The 18,290-nt window shown below is 38.4% G+C and overlaps 1 protein-coding gene across 1 annotated transcript in view; it reads right to left on the minus strand.

Moving 5' to 3' along the window:
* Positions 1-18,290, minus strand: part of LOC134533468 (tyrosine kinase receptor Cad96Ca) — a 213,513-nt gene that overhangs the window by 60,543 nt on the left and 134,680 nt on the right. Inside the window, exon 3 of the mRNA XM_063370992.1 lies at positions 13,654-13,816. Within this exon, the coding sequence (XP_063227062.1) occupies positions 13,654-13,816 (163 nt within the window). The remainder of the gene's footprint in view (positions 1-13,653; positions 13,817-18,290) is intronic.

Consider the following 18,290-nt stretch of genomic DNA (forward strand, 5'->3'; position numbering starts at 1 on the left):
TACATTAAAGTTGTTTTAGAATAAAACATTAACCAAATTAACACTCTCGAATTTGAGCCTAAGAAACCTTTTATCTTTCTTACCTCGTACACATACACATATCTTCGAGGAATGCCGTTCCCATTTTTGGTCACTTTCTCTTTATGATGCATACTTTAATAAAACATAATAGTTTTACTGTTTTTATATTTCTTTGATGCCATAAAATTATTTAATTTAAATATTTTGTAGATATTTGTTTACCTTCTCTTAGTAGCTAGATATCCATTTACATGCAGATCCAGTCATACGACCGGACATCTTATAGCCTTAAGTGTTGGACGTAAGGCTCACCTTTATTCCAGCCTTTTTTTTTCCTTTTATTAAATTTCTAGTTATTACTGTCAAGCAATATCTTCTTCCTTTTACATGTTTCTTTAACTTGTTGCTTCATTTGATGAACTGCCACTCTCACTTAGTTTGTATTCACTTCCAGACAGAGCTAAATCACTTTACTTCTAAATTCAGTGGCCATTTACATAGGTTTGAAGGAAACCTTTTTTTCGTAAACTTTGTAATATTAATCTACTGTATTCAAAACTTTTAAACGAACTCTTCTTCCCCATTTATCTTCGTTAATAAGAAACCAACCTTTATGTGCCGCTACCTATCACGTGTTTCTGCATTTTGAGACAAGATGTGCTAGCCATATATAATGCAACCGACTTTAAATATAATTCACGTGCTGCCACCTATCGATATGTTTCCTGACCAATACCGTGCAGTCACCTCTGCTTCAATCACTGCGCCTACTCTTTAACGGAAGAAACAGACATCTCTTGGAGATGCCGGGTTCTTTCTGCAAACACACATCACGATTAAATTATTTTTGGGCTTAAGCTACGTAATATTATCTGGATGTACTTCGTTGTTCGTAGAAACGATAGTCGCATTTTCCCTCTATACTTTGGTTTGAATACCTTAAAAAATAGCCAAAATGTTGATCTCCCTGGTTCTTTGACCATCACCCTCGATTATGTTTCCTACTTTAGTATTGAATTTAATATTACATATTTTCAAGAATTTTGTACATAAATCTCATTTAATTAATTTGAAAAAATTATATCATAAAATTGAAATAAGATAATCAATGCTTATCTTTGAAAAACATATATTTTTAAAGCACGGACTTATAATAGTTATTTCACAGCAACATCAGTCTCCCCCTAGAAGAAGCCCGCTGTGTGACGGTAGAGGGTGTGGAGAATGTGGCATAACGTATGAGCAGTGCGGTGGGTGGGACTATTGGTCTTCCCTTGTGACATTCCCTGCACGTCAGCTCGTTGCCGACACATCCTTACACAACTACACACCTACACAGAGAGATAGCTGATTGTATCTGGGGCAAGACGTCCACCTGCTCCGTCGCTGACTGGAGACAGTCGTATTTGGCAAACTACACGATGAGTCTGAATTACACTGATAACTGCAGGTTCATCACAACAATGTATGGAAACCGTTTTAAAATTTATCGTTTGAAGTTCTTCCCGAGGCTAAAGCTCAACAAGTAATTCAAAGGCAAAAAAGAAAGCAATAGTTTAAGATGGAATACTCAACTGTCTTTCCAAAGTACTAAACAAAGTTCTGTATTCATATCAAAACGTATCGCTATCGTAAAACTAACTAATTGTTCAGCTCAAACTACAAAGGTGTTGACCAGTTTCGAAAAGCATTTTAGGCAATATGTTGTATTAATAGTTCAAACTTTTTTTTGATGAACCTACACTCAGAACTTGTCGGTCAAATAAAGTATCATAATATTCCGTACTTTTCTATATTTTACTTTTTTTATATATATAATTAGGTTTCAGAAGAGGCACATATGTTTGGCAACCTAGACGAAAGCAGGATGTCTAAGGCAATACTGTCGTCCATCTAAGACCATAAAGAAGTAACCAATGTAAACATTGAACAGAGTATTTAGAATTATTATAAACCATTAAAAGGTTATTCTGGTAAAATGTATTTTTTTCAGCACACATTTTCATCCCTTAAAAACAGCTTGACCTTGGGAATTTTAGTCCACCGCTGCCTTTGGAGACTCATGGTGAAAGTTCATCTTCCAACTGTCAGATTTAAAGAGAACCTAAATGTTTTGTATGCTACAATAGCACAAGATAATTTCGCGATGAATTTGCATCTGTGAAAGCTATCTCATGTAATGTGTGTGTAATCCGCCAGACTGAAGGCAGTGTCTTGCAGTTCGTTTGAGGGTGTCTGCTGAGGTGTGGGTGCGGTAGGATTTCTCCTCAAATCCAGGAGACAGCGCGTCCTGCCGGTGTTCAGTCTAAGTTAAGTTGGTTGTGTAAGAAAAAATCAAGACAATTTAGAAAGCCACCACAGAGAGCTAAATGATGTTACAAACTTAGACAATCTTCACCACGACCAGTAAGTAAATGGATACGAATAAGTTGGCAATGTTTCAAAAATAACCACAGACCAGAATATATCTTGTTTTGAAGAATAATTTAACAAAATATATGTCAGATGAGCGTACTTGGAACATATTAATAATAGCCTTTCAACATTTGGTAATATAGCTGGGAAAGCATTGTACGAATCACTAACTCTAGTAATTGCTGTCGTAAGATTTCAATGTGTTCTGTGATGCTTATGATTTTCACAGCAAAAGGCACTTAGCATATAAACTTCTTCCTTGTATGGGTGTTTCATTAGTTAGTACTCCTGCAGTAATTGTTATGATCTGGTGAACTAGGACTGCAGACACATGTCGTGGTGTTTCCCATCCTCTAGTCTACTTAGTTGTTTTCACCGAGACACACCATCTCCGGACTATCGCTATCCTTCACGCGTGCCTTGTGTCAAGGAACAAATCATCAACATTCAACAACATTGAAATGCTGTGCGGAATGTAGATTGTATTCAAAAACCACTCGTTGTAATACACCATTTTTAAGTTTTTCTCAAGAAAAATTAGTCACGTTTTTCAAATGTATATAATTATAATGATAAAATCATTTGAATTTATAATATCAAATTTTCAACAAAGCTAAATTTTCATAAAAAACTTTTCAAACACATATAATATTATATAATACAAACACACTAATGCTGAACAAGACACTCGGAGATATAGTTTAAAAAAAAGGGGGTTGTCTGTAAAGTCGATTTACGGACGATAATTTTACTTTATGACGTCATAACAAAACATTGATGAAATGATTGTATACTTTTATGAAAAAAGTTGAATCATTTTTATTTTAACAATAAAAGAATAAATACTTGAAATTATACTAGTAATCAGATTTTTAAAAAGCAAGAATAATTAACCTTTATTGCCGAAATTGTTGTAATAAGCAATGAAAACCACATTAACTTTTCACTTCACTTTATAAACAGTCGAGCGGAAGAGAGATAGATGCGGCACAAGCGTACAATGAGCGTAACGGGACACAGCGTAACGGAACAATGTGCGTAATGGGACACTTTTTCGTGCGTGCAGCCGGCGTTCATCGATTTATTAGACGTTGTCACGTCAAAAAAAAATAAAAACTCATATCTCGTGCATGCTTCCGTACCCGACCTCGGGCGCGAGGGTTGGCGGGCACGCCATAGACGTGAGCTGTGTCGGGTCGAGAGCCTGCACACGGCCTGACCCACATGTGCCGGACTGCGTGGACGCCTGGCCGGCCAAGGCCGCCAGCGAGAGAGAACTACAGCTGGTTCACGACGGAGCACAGCAGCAGGACCCACATCATGGGCTGCGGGTCGGTGAAAATTAGTCAACCAACTTGCGTGAATTAGAATTTGTTCTGGCGCACATACCGCTGTCGGGGCAGCGTTTGCTTGCGGAGCCGGTTGTTGTTCAATTTCGCTCAGTTAAAATGTCGCTTGCGGCAAAAGGTTGATTGCTTAAAAGGAATCAGGATCGTGATAGCAGTTAAGAGTTAGTGCGACTGTTAAATTATAATGACACGAGTTTTTATATCTTGCTTTCCATTGGCTTGTTACTACATGATGGCTTTAATAAGGCCACAGTTGAGCCTTCAATTCTCAACATTTCGAATTCTCAACATTTATATTGGGCAATTAGTTTTTGGGAAAGCTTTACTCATCTTACGTACGTAAAATAAAATGGTTTAAATGGATATTTTCTATGTCTATGGATTACGAGTTTCATTGTTTGTTTTCATTGTTTATTAATTTTAAAGCGAAAAAAATTAAGGTGATATAACATATGATATTAACATGGTTTAAAAAATAATGTTTTATTTTCGTAATTCAAAACGAAACTTTTCAAACGTGTAAAATATCATTTTGCTAACAATTTTGACTAGTAAAATAAATTATTAATTTCTGACGTAGTTATACAAACGATAACTTCTTTAGACAAACTATCAATTATTCCAGGCTATTTATGCCTGTACATGACACCTTTTTGCTATGCCATGCCATAGGTGACGATGAGAAGACTTAACTTAAGGTTATAGATATAAAGTTTTCCTTTAATCGTAGCCTAAACGATACGTACTTAAATAATTAAGAGAATGCGGTGTCTATTTAACTTATTATGGAGCTGCAATTGGTTCTAGTACCACGCAATGTGAGACCAAACAGTTTTTCAGCTCTGCTAGTCTATTAATCTACAGGCTGAACTACAAAAGAATATAGGACGGAGCAATATGAGCGAGAATTGGTAGCGAACTAGCCGCAAAATATAGTATAACCTATGTTTTGGTGATTGGACGATATAAGCAATACTATACATACACGCTTAAAAACAGTAAGAAACCACAATTTTCAGCGAAACTTTCTGACTAGCATGCAATAGCTTATGAGCTCAAACAACACAGAAATTTAAATAATTGAAAAGTAAACATATTTAACGCAATACAAGTTATTATCTCATTTAGATTTGTTTGTAAAATTACAGTTTTCATCAAATTAAACTATTGAATTATTGCCGCTTTTGGTTAAAAATTTTAATGAAATCCCAAACGAGTTTCCGCAACTTTACTGACCTTTAATGACCAAATCAACATATTAATTTCTTCTAGGTCTGAAATTTATGTTATTAAGTGAACGTTAACTCACGCAGAAAATGTTTAAGACATGATTCAATCTTGTACAGGCCCGCATGAAGAAATGATATAGTGCTTAGCTAATATAGATAGCTTTACTAGTGTCTTAAACGGGATTATCCCTCAGAGAAGTTCTGCCTCTACTTACCGCATCAAACTGCTACTCTCCAGCTCGCATTGCAACTCGCTACATCGAACTCCTACACGCCCCTTTGCAATGCTACTCGCCAGATCGTACTGCTACTCGCTGCCTAGCATTGTGACTCGCTAGCTCGGACTGCTTCTCGTCACAGGAAAGCCAGAGCATAATGCCACTACCCCGAGACCACAAATGATTGTCCAGCCCAACCAACACACTCACTGCGGACCCAAGAAGTGCTCTGGTTACTACGGTTCATTCTATGCCGTCAACGGCGATAGCCATTGGCCTTACAGCCGGCTGTTCTTCTTCCTCTTTATGTGGCATAGCCGCCAGGACGAGGTCCCAGAAAAGCCCAGTTTGTCTGCGACAGTTGACGCAGAAAGGTAAGTAACTCACTGGGTGTTTTGAAATTTACTACATAGGAACGAACTCATATAGTTGGACCTGTGGCAGGGTTTTTATATCTGTTTTCTTTGTTTGTATCTATTTTCTTTGTTTATATTTGTTTTCTTTGTTTATATGTTTTCTTTGCCCATTTGGGCCGTAAGTGAGCTTAATCTATTTCTGTAATCTTGCTACAGCTCTGCTAGCAAGAGTGTGAGTAATTTGATTAAACTGCCGGTTGGATAACTGTGGTGATTATAATGATTTTGAAATCGTTGTGCCGCCGTATAAATGCAGCAATCGGCGATGCATCAATATAATGGGTGAATTTAAATTAATTTTTTCTCAAATGCCCCTAGCTCGAAAGCGTAATAAAAAAGCAAGTTTCGTTGCAAATGTGGTTGAGTTTTATCGCAAGTTGACTTAGCACGCGAAAAAAATGGAATGGAAATTATTTTTTAATTCGTTTATTCGTTAATGATAGTTCAAATATTGGTTTGACTGTTATATTATTTTTTAAAAAATTTAAATAATGTTTTACGAGGTCGTCAATTTTGGTGTATCTTCACTGTTTGTTATAATGACCAAGGATTAGAAAGAATCTAAATCATTTCGTCACGATCCTTAATACACAGACTTTTCCGCCTCCACAAGTAACATTCACTTTAAGGAAAAGAATGGAAACCAAAGACAAAAATCATCGAAGCTGAGAACACTTAGTCCAGAGATATCGCTGATTTAACAGTGGCTGGAAAGCTGGTAATGGCCACAGAATGAGGAGTGCTTAATTTAATATTACTCTCGACTTTTTCCCTGTCGTTAAAGCGCTAACGAATAAACGCGGTGTCGAGATGACTCGATTTATGTAACGATAAACATAGAATAAGCCTACGGTAAATGTAAAGTTCATCCGAAATATCGTTAAAACCATGATGTCCCAGTTCCTAGTATTGGCTTAAACTGTTAAAAAGTAAATAGAAAGTGACATTAAAATGTTTGTGCAATCCTGAACCTGTACTGAATTCAAGCAGGAATGCTATGGATGGTACGTAAACCTTAGTGTAGTAGTACGACTCACACTGTTTGTTTTAAATATTGCGATCATAAATTATGAATTATAAGTTTATCCATGGTTAATAAATGGTTTAAAATTATGGGAAGAAATAAGTTCTTGAATTCATTTTATTGGGTTTGTTAAATTTTAATTACCGTCTATACTAGGATCACAATCAAATAAAAATGTTATTTTTTAATTGTTGAATAATTGTTGTAACACTTTGGAGAACTTGGGAGATAGAAGCAGCCTTTAAGATATCATGGTGCTTTATCATATAATTAAGGGTACAATAATTCGTGGTAGGATTGTTAAAAGATTTCAGATATTTAAAATAACATTTTTAACGTTACTGCTTGTTTCTGACAGTGGAACAACGCTGTACTTTACGACTTAGGTATGTGTTAGTAAATAAAACATTTTGTTTTCAAATCACACACAGCTTTGTTTTGTTACGATATTGTATGTTTAACAGCAGAATAGAACTAAGTTATTTCAGTTAATTATTTGGAAGCTGTCACAAAAGTTTTTTTATTTTTATTCTGGATGGTCAAAGAACTAATAAATATTGATCTGTCATTAAAGTATCAGTTTTAATTGAACCACCATGTTTTAAGAGAAAAAATAAGGTTGGTAGATAATTTATTTAGGGAATAAAATTAACAGGATTATCATGCTTCACTTTTAATTTTAGAGGATGAAAAGAGACATATTTTATTGTTTTTATTGTTTAATTTGTTTCATTGTTTTATTGGTTTTATTATTTCATTTATCGCATCAGTCTTCCGAACTCACACAATTTTAATTTCTCTCTATTTTCTGCATTATATTTATACTTCCATTTGTAAATTTTTATGCTTCTATTTTGTCAACGATACCTTTGCGAACTCTTTGACTCTTTGAAGCCATAACGGCGCTTTCGCCCTCCCTACGCCTGTATAGGTGCACTTCATCATTTATCTTCACTTTCAACCTTTATATAATATCCCCTTTGTGTCATTTTAAAAACCAGTTTCAATGCCACAATTTCCACATGTTATTACATCCTGATCTCATTTGCCTCTTTCACCTCTTTCAAACCTGTCAACGTTTTTCTTTCTCATTTACTTTTTTTCATTAGGAATGATGTTATATTAAATATAATTAAATAATAGAGAATTTATTCTATTCGCTTTTTATTCGCGTTAAACAAATGTTAACATTAGGGCAATAATTTAGGGTTTCTTATCTTCTTAGCTTTTCCCCTACATTAGCAAATCATATGTATCCCTTTTTAGTAAGCCCTTACTAAATAATGACAACTATTTACTGTACTATATAATTTTTAAGTGGCTTCCAGTGAACAAAAGTTAACGATTAAATTTTATCGGTATATTTTTTCTTCCTAATTTTGCTTAACCTGAATATAATTTGCACTATAGTTCTTGTTGCAAGATTCCGTACGGTGATAGATAAAGTGCTTATATTTTATATTTATTTGGGGGGGGGGGGTGAGAGATAAAGGGTCTTTCTTCCCCATGTAATTTAAATTTTTTCCATTGTGCCTGCCACTCACACAAGATATTAATTATGAATCATAACAGGACATAACAATGGGTCAAAATCTACATTTTCAGGGGAACATATTTTTACTTTATAAAAATTTACCTATATTCCATGCTATGCTATGTAGTAACTGGTTCTTAAAATACTTTATAAAAGTGTTTTTAAGCATGTAGGCCTAAAATGATAATTCCTATTTAGTTAAAATAAACTAACTTACCATGAGTGAACACGATTCCTGTTTACTCGTCTGTTCAGTCTCATTTGTTGTGTGATTTAACGTTTAGCTTTCCTGGTATAACCGGAGGCGGGGTTTTGCCAGCAAGCATATTACCTCACCTGCTTCCTAGCAGCACTTTCCTCAGCGTGTTATCGTCAAGCACATCGAGCCGGTCGACCAAAGCCGTGTTCGTTTATTTTGGTAGATTGTGTCCGATACATCGGGAGGCGGAAGCAAACATAAGGTTAGAATAAAGAGGAATTACGTAAGAGACATTTAAGTACAATCCATAACTTTACTACGTGTGAATAGCATGAATATATTTCAATGTTACTGAAACCAAATCATTTATCTTCTAATAAAATAGAAGATATCGTGAACTCAACACCAGTTAACCTTAAGGTAATTTAATGAATTAAATTTATACATACGTAACTGCTCTGCCCTTATGACTAAGAAAATATTACAGATTATATATATAATATGTATATATATATATTCCATTTACGGGAAAAATACAAGCACTTTCTCCACGTGGTGGCGGCTTCACCAACGGACATGTTTTTATTTTCCGCCATCACTTAGCAAGCCGCTCTGAGCCGAGATATTTTCGTCCTTCCTTGTTGTGTTCCTCTCCTTTGTGGTTGCTTGGGTACCGCTTCACCTCCGCACCGTCAAAAAGATCCATCCACACAGCCCTAGAAAATTATCTCCGGCATTAACTTATTCTTAAGTATTCGTAAAGTTTTGATAATTGTCTGCTTTAGCTTGATGGCATACTTACAGGTCAGTTTGGCCACGAGGGTTTACGCTTTTTTTTTTTTTTTTTTCATTCTCGATTCCGCAGTGAACTCTATCTTGCGCTTGCGGATCGTGACATTTTGTATTTCGATTGGGCACGAGAATTCTTTCTTTTTTCGAGTTTCGCGAGTTGTTTGCTTATTTTTAATTTATTTAGTGTTGTGCGTGCATTAATGTTTATATTTCAGGTCTATCATTTTAGGTGTTACGATGCGTGACTCGGTTATTATTGTGGGTCGTACGAACGTAATAGTGTTAATCACGCGCAATTCACGACGTGGGTTCCGAGTACTGAAGTCCTTCCCTGACCGTGCTAGAGGTTTGGTCAGGACGTATCAGATACAGACTGCGGTCCAGCTCCCGCGAGCAAACAGATGCCGAATGCAGCTTGTTAGTGGCCCAGTAGTAGACATGGCTGATTGCTTGTTATGTACAGTCCTCGCCGCAAAGCAAAGGCAACAGATGCCGTGTTGTACGGACGTGCACCGGTAGAACATTCCGGGAACATCATTACGAGCTCCACATTGAGAAATAAGGACAAGCCACACCAATAATAAACAAAGTTTTTGACGTTACAACGTCTAATAAATCGATGAACGCCAGCTGCACGCACGAAAAAGTATCCCGTTACGCACATTGTCCCGTTACGTTGTGTCCCATTACGCTCATTGTACGCTTGCGCCGCATCTATCTCTCTTCCACTCGATCGGAACAACCAGCGATTTAACTTTTTTGAGGCACATTAAACTTGAAACACTCCCATTCGTTTCCTACTTTTCCTATCATCGTCCTATCCTTAACAGAATAACACAGATTGGAAGAAGGTAAATAGCAAAATGTATAAAAGTTTTAGTTAAAATAATCTCTTCTTTAAAGTAATAAACATATTTGAATTAATGAGTGCAAATAAAAGTAAATTTATCAATTAAACTGTAGATTTCATTTCACTCCTTCTTTGTATCCATACAAAATATAGATAATTCAATAAAGATGATTCAATTTTATTCATAAAAGTATGCAATCATTTCATCGTTTTGTTATGACGTTGTCACTTTAAACTATCGTCCGTAAACCGACCCTACAGACAACAAATGTTTTTTAATGCTGTTTTATTGTGTGCATCAATCTGTAGGAAGTATGGCCTGTGCACAGTTGAGCGTAGTTGTGAATTGTTCATGTCAATTACTAAATGGGAAACTATATGTTTCAAAGTAGAGTCTTTTAAATTTAAGAGAATACTTAATTAAGTATTTTTGTCGTTTGCGCTTGTTCAGCGAAACTTCATGGTGCTGGATATTTGTGGTATGCACCGCCGTGGTAATTTTGTGTACTCCCCCACCCTCACACTTTCGTGTTCCCTTCTCGCCCAGCTGATGTTGTTGAAGCTCCAGTTGATTTGTTATTTAACGATTATTGTCACCCATATGTTTGAAGCGCAGTCTGTGCATTTGTGTTACCATTGAGGTAGTCCTCACTTTAGTTAGTTAAGAAACGAGGACTTACTCCTTGTTCTATTCGTTTACTACCTCACGAAAGAAGATACACCGTAGCCCTACCTAGCCTCTAAAATCGTTACTCGCATGTGCGGAGTGTTCCGTCGTTGTATTAAACTTTAATTGTATTGTTAAGTCACAGATTAAAAACGATTTATTTTTTAGTTCAAGTGGATAAAACAACAGTTTGTCAAAGAACCTATTTCTTGTATTTTTTTATTATTTTTTAATAACTAGTTGCCTTTATCAGATTCATGAGTCATAACCCTTAAATATTTTTTTTTCTGTTGGCCACAATCATATGAGTAGTTTTTTTTCCTGTTCAGGTTTTATCTGCACTAATACTCATACCATCTTATTATAATTGCACTTGTACCTATATCTGCGTGTACTTTTTTAATATTGTAAAATATATTGTAATCTCCTCTTATTTAATTTTTTTTATTATTTTTCGTTAGTGCGAGTCAAATGTTTTATTTCCTTTTCAATAGATTTTTTTTGGGGGTGGCAAAGGGGGGGGGGGGGGGGGGGTAAGTGTTTGGTCTGGTTCGGTGTTCGAACTCTTGTGGCGATCTCTTGTCCCGTTGTCCTTTTGGGTTCGGTGCGATGTCTTGTTTATGTTTCTACATTCTACCAATTCCGTGAAATGCTAATTTCTCCATATTCCGTTTTCTATTCCCGTCAATCTTTCACACAACATTTTGTACAAAGAAATTTAAAAAGAAATATATCATGGTACAAATTTGATTGAAGATTGGTACTTGCAAAAAGGAAGAATTTACTTTTGCATATAGGTTTCCACTTCTCGTTGTTGAATATGCCATAAAATAACGTGATACGTATCTATCATCATTCGAGGTACATGGAGAATTTTTTGCGGCTTTTGATGAAAAACTATCTTAAAATTTCATTCGGTTTATTCGGAGAAAAAACTGAAAACCAATTTCAGAATGGCTAAACACGTAAATAACTGGTAAATAATGCTAGTTTGTAGCCGCTGTGACGTCTCACAAGTAAGGGCGATTACTATGTTTCCTAAATAGCACAGCTCCTGTAGATAATTTAATTTTTTATCGTGTATTTTAAAAGTGTGTGTTAGCAAAATGTGGTAGGATATCTACTACCGCCTTTAAGAGATGCCTTCTGTATCCAAGCTGAGTTTTGGTTCTTGCAATGACATTTAATGCTCCTGCCTACTCTAAAGATACACACATTTTTTCCTAGACCAGCATTCCCACCAATCGATGGCCTAATAACTTCTGAACAATCAAATGGATAATAAGATAATTTTAAAAATAGTTTTTTTTTTATTTGAACATAATACATTTACGGAAGCACTCACTGTAGGAGAGATTTCGATTGTGGAACTAGAAGTTAACAAAAATAAAATACGAAGGTGGCAGTTTGTTCTTAGATATAAATGGATGATTTTTCGTAGGAAACGTAATTTTATGTTCTATTAATGGTAATGGCAAATTTAGATAACCTCTGGCTCTGCCTCCAAACAAACACTACGCATATTCCTGCTATAAATAAGTGGTCGAACAGTTACGTGGCCACCGTTAATATTTTGCCAATATTTAACCCAATAGATATAATGTAGTTATTTTAAAAAATTATTATCTTAAAAAAATACTTGATTATAAGTGACACAGACAATTTGCAGACACTAGTTTCAAGAAAATATTAATTAATTTTACCTGGCATTTCAAAATTCTCAAATTTGTTATGATTTTGACAGCCAAGGAACATGAAATGAGTATTTGTGATAGAAATGCAAACCATATCATAAAGTAGCCAGTGGCATTGTAGTTAAACCTAAAAAAAGTTTCAGTTCTGCAATGAATTAAATTCTCCTTATTTGTACAAACCCAAAAACGTTAAAAATGTAACTTTAGCAGCTAATTATGCAGAAAGTATGTTCTGAATATAATTTTTCATTTCGTGAAAGTTAAACAATTGAAAAAGTGTAAAAGTTGATCAGTGATTAATATGAAAATACAAAATGATGACCTGAGACGGGAGGTACCCCCGAGCATGGCTGGACCTACCCTTGAGCACGGTGGCGCCCTGGCCGAAGCCCGCCGGCCAGTTGGCGGGGCGCGGCAAGGCGGCCTGGCCAGCTCCGTGCCAACTGGCCGGCGGGCTAGTACACAGCTAGTACACAGCTAGTACACAGCTAGGGCCCAGCAGACAGCAGGTCGAGCAGGGAGCAGGGCCGGACCTACCCTTGAGCACGGTGGCGCCCTGGCCGAAGCGCGCCGGCCAGTTGGCGGGGCGCGGCAAGGCGGCCTGGCCAGCTCCGTGCCAACTGGCCGGCGGGATAGTACACAGCTAGTACACAGCTAGTACACAGCTAGGGCCCAGCAGACAGCAGGTCGAGCAGGGAGCAGGACTGGACCTACCCTTGAGCACGGTGGCGCCCTGGCCGAAGCGCGCCGGCCAGTTGGCGGGGCGCGGCAAGGCGGCCTGGCCAGCTCCGTGCCAACTGGCCGGCGGGCTAGTACACAGCTAGTACACAGCTAGTACACAGCTAGGGCCCAGCAGACAGCAGGTCGAGCAGGGAGCAGGGCCGGACCTACCCTTGAGCACGGTGGCGCCCTGGCCGAAGCCCGCCGGCCAGTTGGCGGGGCGCGGCAAGGCGGCCTGGCCAGCTCCGTGCCAACTGGCCGGCGGGCTAGTACACAGCTAGTACACAGCTAGTACACAGCTAGGGCCCAGCAGACAGCAGGTCGAGCAGGGAGCAGGGCCGGACCTACCCTTGAGCACGGTGGCGCCCTGGCCGAAGCCCGCCGGCCAGTTGGCAGGGCGCGGCAAGGCGGCCTGGCCAGCTCCGTGCCAACTGGCCGGCGGGCTAGTACACAGCTAGTACACAGCTAGTACACAGCTAGGGCCCAGCAGACAGCAGGTCGAGCAGGGAGCAGGGCTGGACCTACCTTTGAGCACGGTGGCGCCCTGGCCGAAGCCCGCCGGCCAGTTGGCGGGGCGCGGCAAGGCGGCCTGGCCAGCTCCTCGCCCGCTCACCAGCGCCACCACGAAGATCTTGGTGTGGTACTGGCCGTCCGTCACCGTCACGTACAGGTTGAGGTTATGCCCGGCCTGCGGGAACAGCGGCGCATCAGCTCCACAACTGCGCTCTCCTCCATCTCCAGCAGTGGTCTGAAGTACTCATTCCCCATCACCGGTGCACGCATTCAACATGGGTTCCTTGCTTCTGATGAAGTTACACAACCACCGCGAAACCTTTCACTCGTGGAATCATTTCATTGAGATAATTGGGAATATGTACCGGGAAAAGGGTTACCTCCAATCATGTCAATTAAATTAGTGCAGTATTTTAAAAGTAGTATAGGAATGACTGACCTGGGACTGGGTCCTGGGTGTGGATTGTGTGGAGTGGGATTGTCGGTCCGCCATATTGGATTGTGACGTCACGGCGGCCATCTTGGATGAGTGTAACGGGACACCGCGTAACGGGACACAGCGTAACGGGGCATAACATTACGGGAGAAGTAGATCACGGCGGCCATTTTCTATCCGCCATCTTGGATCCGCCATTTCAAATGACGTAATTGTGTGTTCTCAAAAATTCCGGCGATGTGTTTTCCGACATTTTGAATTATGACGTCACCGTTGCAATTTTCGTGACAGCCGCCATCTTTACTTTTTTATTTATTATCCGATTTTAATGATTTTTTTTAAAAATTATTAAAAAATTAAATAATAAAATTTTAATAAAACATTTAAATAAAACATACTTTTACGACACGGAGTTCGGAGTCCTCGGTTCGAACCCGACGAGTGCAAAAAAAAATTAAAAATGGCGCCAGGCTCCTTCCTCAATGGTGGCTGCAGGCAGACTGACTCCCACCACTTTTCTTAAAGCATATATATCGTCACCTAGTATGACATCATGTCCGCCATCTTGTCTTCGTTGCTGGAGACCACCATCTTGTTTTTGTCGGCGAGAGTGCGCTGACGCCATGTTAGTTTAGTTCTTATCCGCTAGAGTGCAGTAATCATTTATTACTGTGACACCCGCCATCTTGAAATTCGGCCGCCATCTTGAAAATCCGTAATTATTTAGCTAGAAATTCGGGAAAAGTTCCAAAATTAATTAAATAAATCACTCATTAATTTACATATTGATTCGATCGATTCCCGTCCTCGGTTCGATACCCGATTAATGCAATAATGTCTACATTTATATAAAAAATAATAATATCAATAAACCATGTTCAACATTTGTAAAGAGACTTTAAATCCTCTACTACCATCATCCTATCAGACATCAAGACTACCATATTGGAAATTCGTAATTTTAATGCTAGAGATTCGGGAAAAAGTTAAAAATTCATAAAATAAATTTGTAATCCATATAATGATTGATTGGATCGACTAAGGTCCTTGGTTAAATCCCTGGCCGATACAAAACAACTTAAATTTAAAAAAATACTAAAAAAGTGTTAGGTTTGAGAAAATAAAAACACCGCAAGTTCTTTTAAAAAATACTTTTATTACATACATACTACACTACTACAAGTACAAAAAAAACTGACAAGTTACTAAAGCCTTTTGGATTCCTTGATTCAAATAGTCTTCTTATTGTACGGACTAAGCCTTTTACATGACTTTAAATGTCTATCCGATCCATTCATCACCGCAGCCAGAGACGGACTGAAGTTCATATCACTTATAAAGTCTCATTAGCCGGTACAACACATGAGTCAAATCAATAACCATGTTCATTATACGTCTCGGAGCATTTTTTATAATGACGATGTAAGCTATCGAGACGTAAAATTAGTTTATTGCACTTTTTGCTTGAATGTGTATTCTTTGAACATTATTAGAACAACCGCTTCTTTCATGTCTGCGAGCATTTGAGGCGATAGTAAATAATGCGCCACAGTATTTGCACTGATGCGAGGTACGCTCTTCATTAATTGAAGTATTCAATGCTGATGAAACTTCAGCTGATGGTGGAACAGCACATATCGAAGTCTCCTCCAGTGTTGTCAGAGGCGTTGCCAACGGATCTGCTCCAACATCGTCGGCGCTGACGTCATGGTTCCCGTAGTCGATGGTACATCCTCCATCGAGTTCGACGTTAAAGTCGGTAAAGATGCCATCGAAGTCTCAAGAACAGGCAATCACACGACTTATGCACCAGAAGTAACAAACTAGGTGATCCTTACACCGTCGACGGCAGTAACAAACTGAGCGTCCTGCTGTCTAGGGCTCGTGTATATACATGAACCGGTTGGAATAATACGCTAGTCAAATCAAAAACAATTTACTAAAATACTAGAGTCAGAACAATTATAAAAAAATAGAAGCACTATCAACAAAAAAAGGAAGCCCATTTGGAAGCACCATCAAAAAAGGAAAAACAATAGGAAGCACCGTCAACGAAAAGGCAGCACATTTGGAAGCACCGACAACGAAAAGACAGCACCGACATCGAAAAGGCTGCACATTCGGAAGCACCGACTACGAAAAGGCAGCACATTTGGAAGCACCGACAACGAAAAGGCAGCATATTCGGAAGCACCGACAACGAAAAGGCAGCACATTTGGAAGCACCGACAACGAAAAGGCAGCACATTTGGAAGCACCGACAACGAAAAGGCAGCACATTTGGAAGCACCGACATCGAAAAGGCAGCACATTTGGAGGCACCGACAACGAAAAGACAGCACCGACATCGAAAAGGCAGCACATTCGGAAGCACCGACTACTAAAAGGCAGCACATTTGGAAGCACCGATAGCGAAAATGCAGCACATTTGGAAGCATCGTCATCGAAAAGGCAGCACATTTGGAAGCACCGACAACGAAAAGGCAGCACATTTGGAAGCACCGACATCGAAAAGGCAGCACATTTGGAAGCACCGACAACGAAAAGGCAGCACATTTGGCAGCACCGACAACGAAAAGGCAGCACATTTGGAAGCACCGACTACGAAAAGGTAGCACATTTGGAAGCACCGACAGCGAAAAGGCAGCACATTTGGAAGCACCGACAACGAAAACGCAGCACATTTGGAAGCACCGACAACGAAAAGGCAGCACATTTGGAAGCTCCATCAACAAAAAAAAAGGCAAAAAGGAAGCACAAGTTACGAGATCTAAGTCTTAGTTAGAAATCAGAATACAAGAAATAAAAACATTAAATTCTTATAATTTAAATTATTTATTTTATTGCTTTACATTATACAAATGCAAGTAAAACAAGCCATTATTGTATGTAGCCAGCATTCCTCAGTTCCTTGAGTATGAAGGATATTTCTTTGATGCACGAATAGTATCCTGCACAAAGCGAACCATTTAAAAGTCTTAGCAGGTCAACCAATATGTTTGGATCTTTCCATGATGTGTAATCATTCCCTTCTACCACCATCTTCCTTGCACCTTTATAATAAATATTACGATCTCTGCTGTCCTCCGTTTTACCACCAACCTCAGGGTAACTTTAATGTTTGAGACGGTGATCATCACAAGCTTGATCAGATTTATTTAATATATCACGTCGTTTCCACCGTTTCGGTCTCAGGACACCGCCACATTCTTCGATCTTGATAGCTTTAGGTGCTTCATCATAGTCTATGTCTTTGTCAACAACCTCTGAGTCACTGTAACAATCACCGTAGAAGGAATCGTCTTCACCCAATTTACCGTAATAATTCGATGTTGATGATGTTGAAGTGTCTTCATCGTCTTCATGCTTCCTATTTAGTAGTCCATCATTTTTACAAAGTAGGAAAGATCTACTTGAATTCGGCTGGAATATATTCTCACTCTTAACGTTAAGGATTCTTCCATTGTCTTCATTCTTCTGTAAATCATCAACCTCCTTCAATTTAAGTTCTTTGTCGAGATCGGAAGAGCCAAGAAAATTATTGTCGTAATGCAGATCACTCTTCCTTAGGGTAGTAGATTCATCGTTGTCCTCTAGCTTGTACCCAGGCTTGGCGCTACAAGTTCTGCCATGTCTTTTTAGGCTCTCTCTCCGCGTAAACGACTAGCTACATCGAACACAACTTATCATATTGCGCAGTGGATTTTTAACACAGTCATTCTTCTGGTGTTGTCTTTTTTTCTTTCTCAAGATAAACTCTTTACTGAAAAACATACACCTATGTTCTTTCGATACAGCGTCAGATCCCAAATCGGAATTCATATTAGTTACTGAGACTAATGTCAGATACCAATTGAGTGTTTAAATTAGATGCAATACTTAAATAGAAATTTTTTCATATTTCATCAGCGAGAATTAATATATCCCATGCAAAAGTACTTAATGCATGTAGTTCTGCTTTTCAACAACAGATGTCGCCACATGTTGCTTGCAGGTAAATAATATTTAGTTCTGCATTGATTTTTTTTGTCTAATGAGACATGTCATTTTATTTGGAGTTACATTTAATTCGATATTTTCTGCTACTTAATCAAAACTTGCAATATTTTTTTTATCAGGTGGAATTGACAAATATCATTACTCAGTCAAATTAATATTACGCCATGAGACATCTGTGGAGCACCAACATGCAAGACGAACTTCCTTTTCCTTG

The sequence above is a fragment of the Bacillus rossius genome, chromosome 6, assembly GCF_032445375.1.
Source record: "Bacillus rossius redtenbacheri isolate Brsri chromosome 6, Brsri_v3, whole genome shotgun sequence".
NCBI lineage: Eukaryota > Metazoa > Arthropoda > Insecta > Phasmatodea > Bacillidae > Bacillus > Bacillus rossius.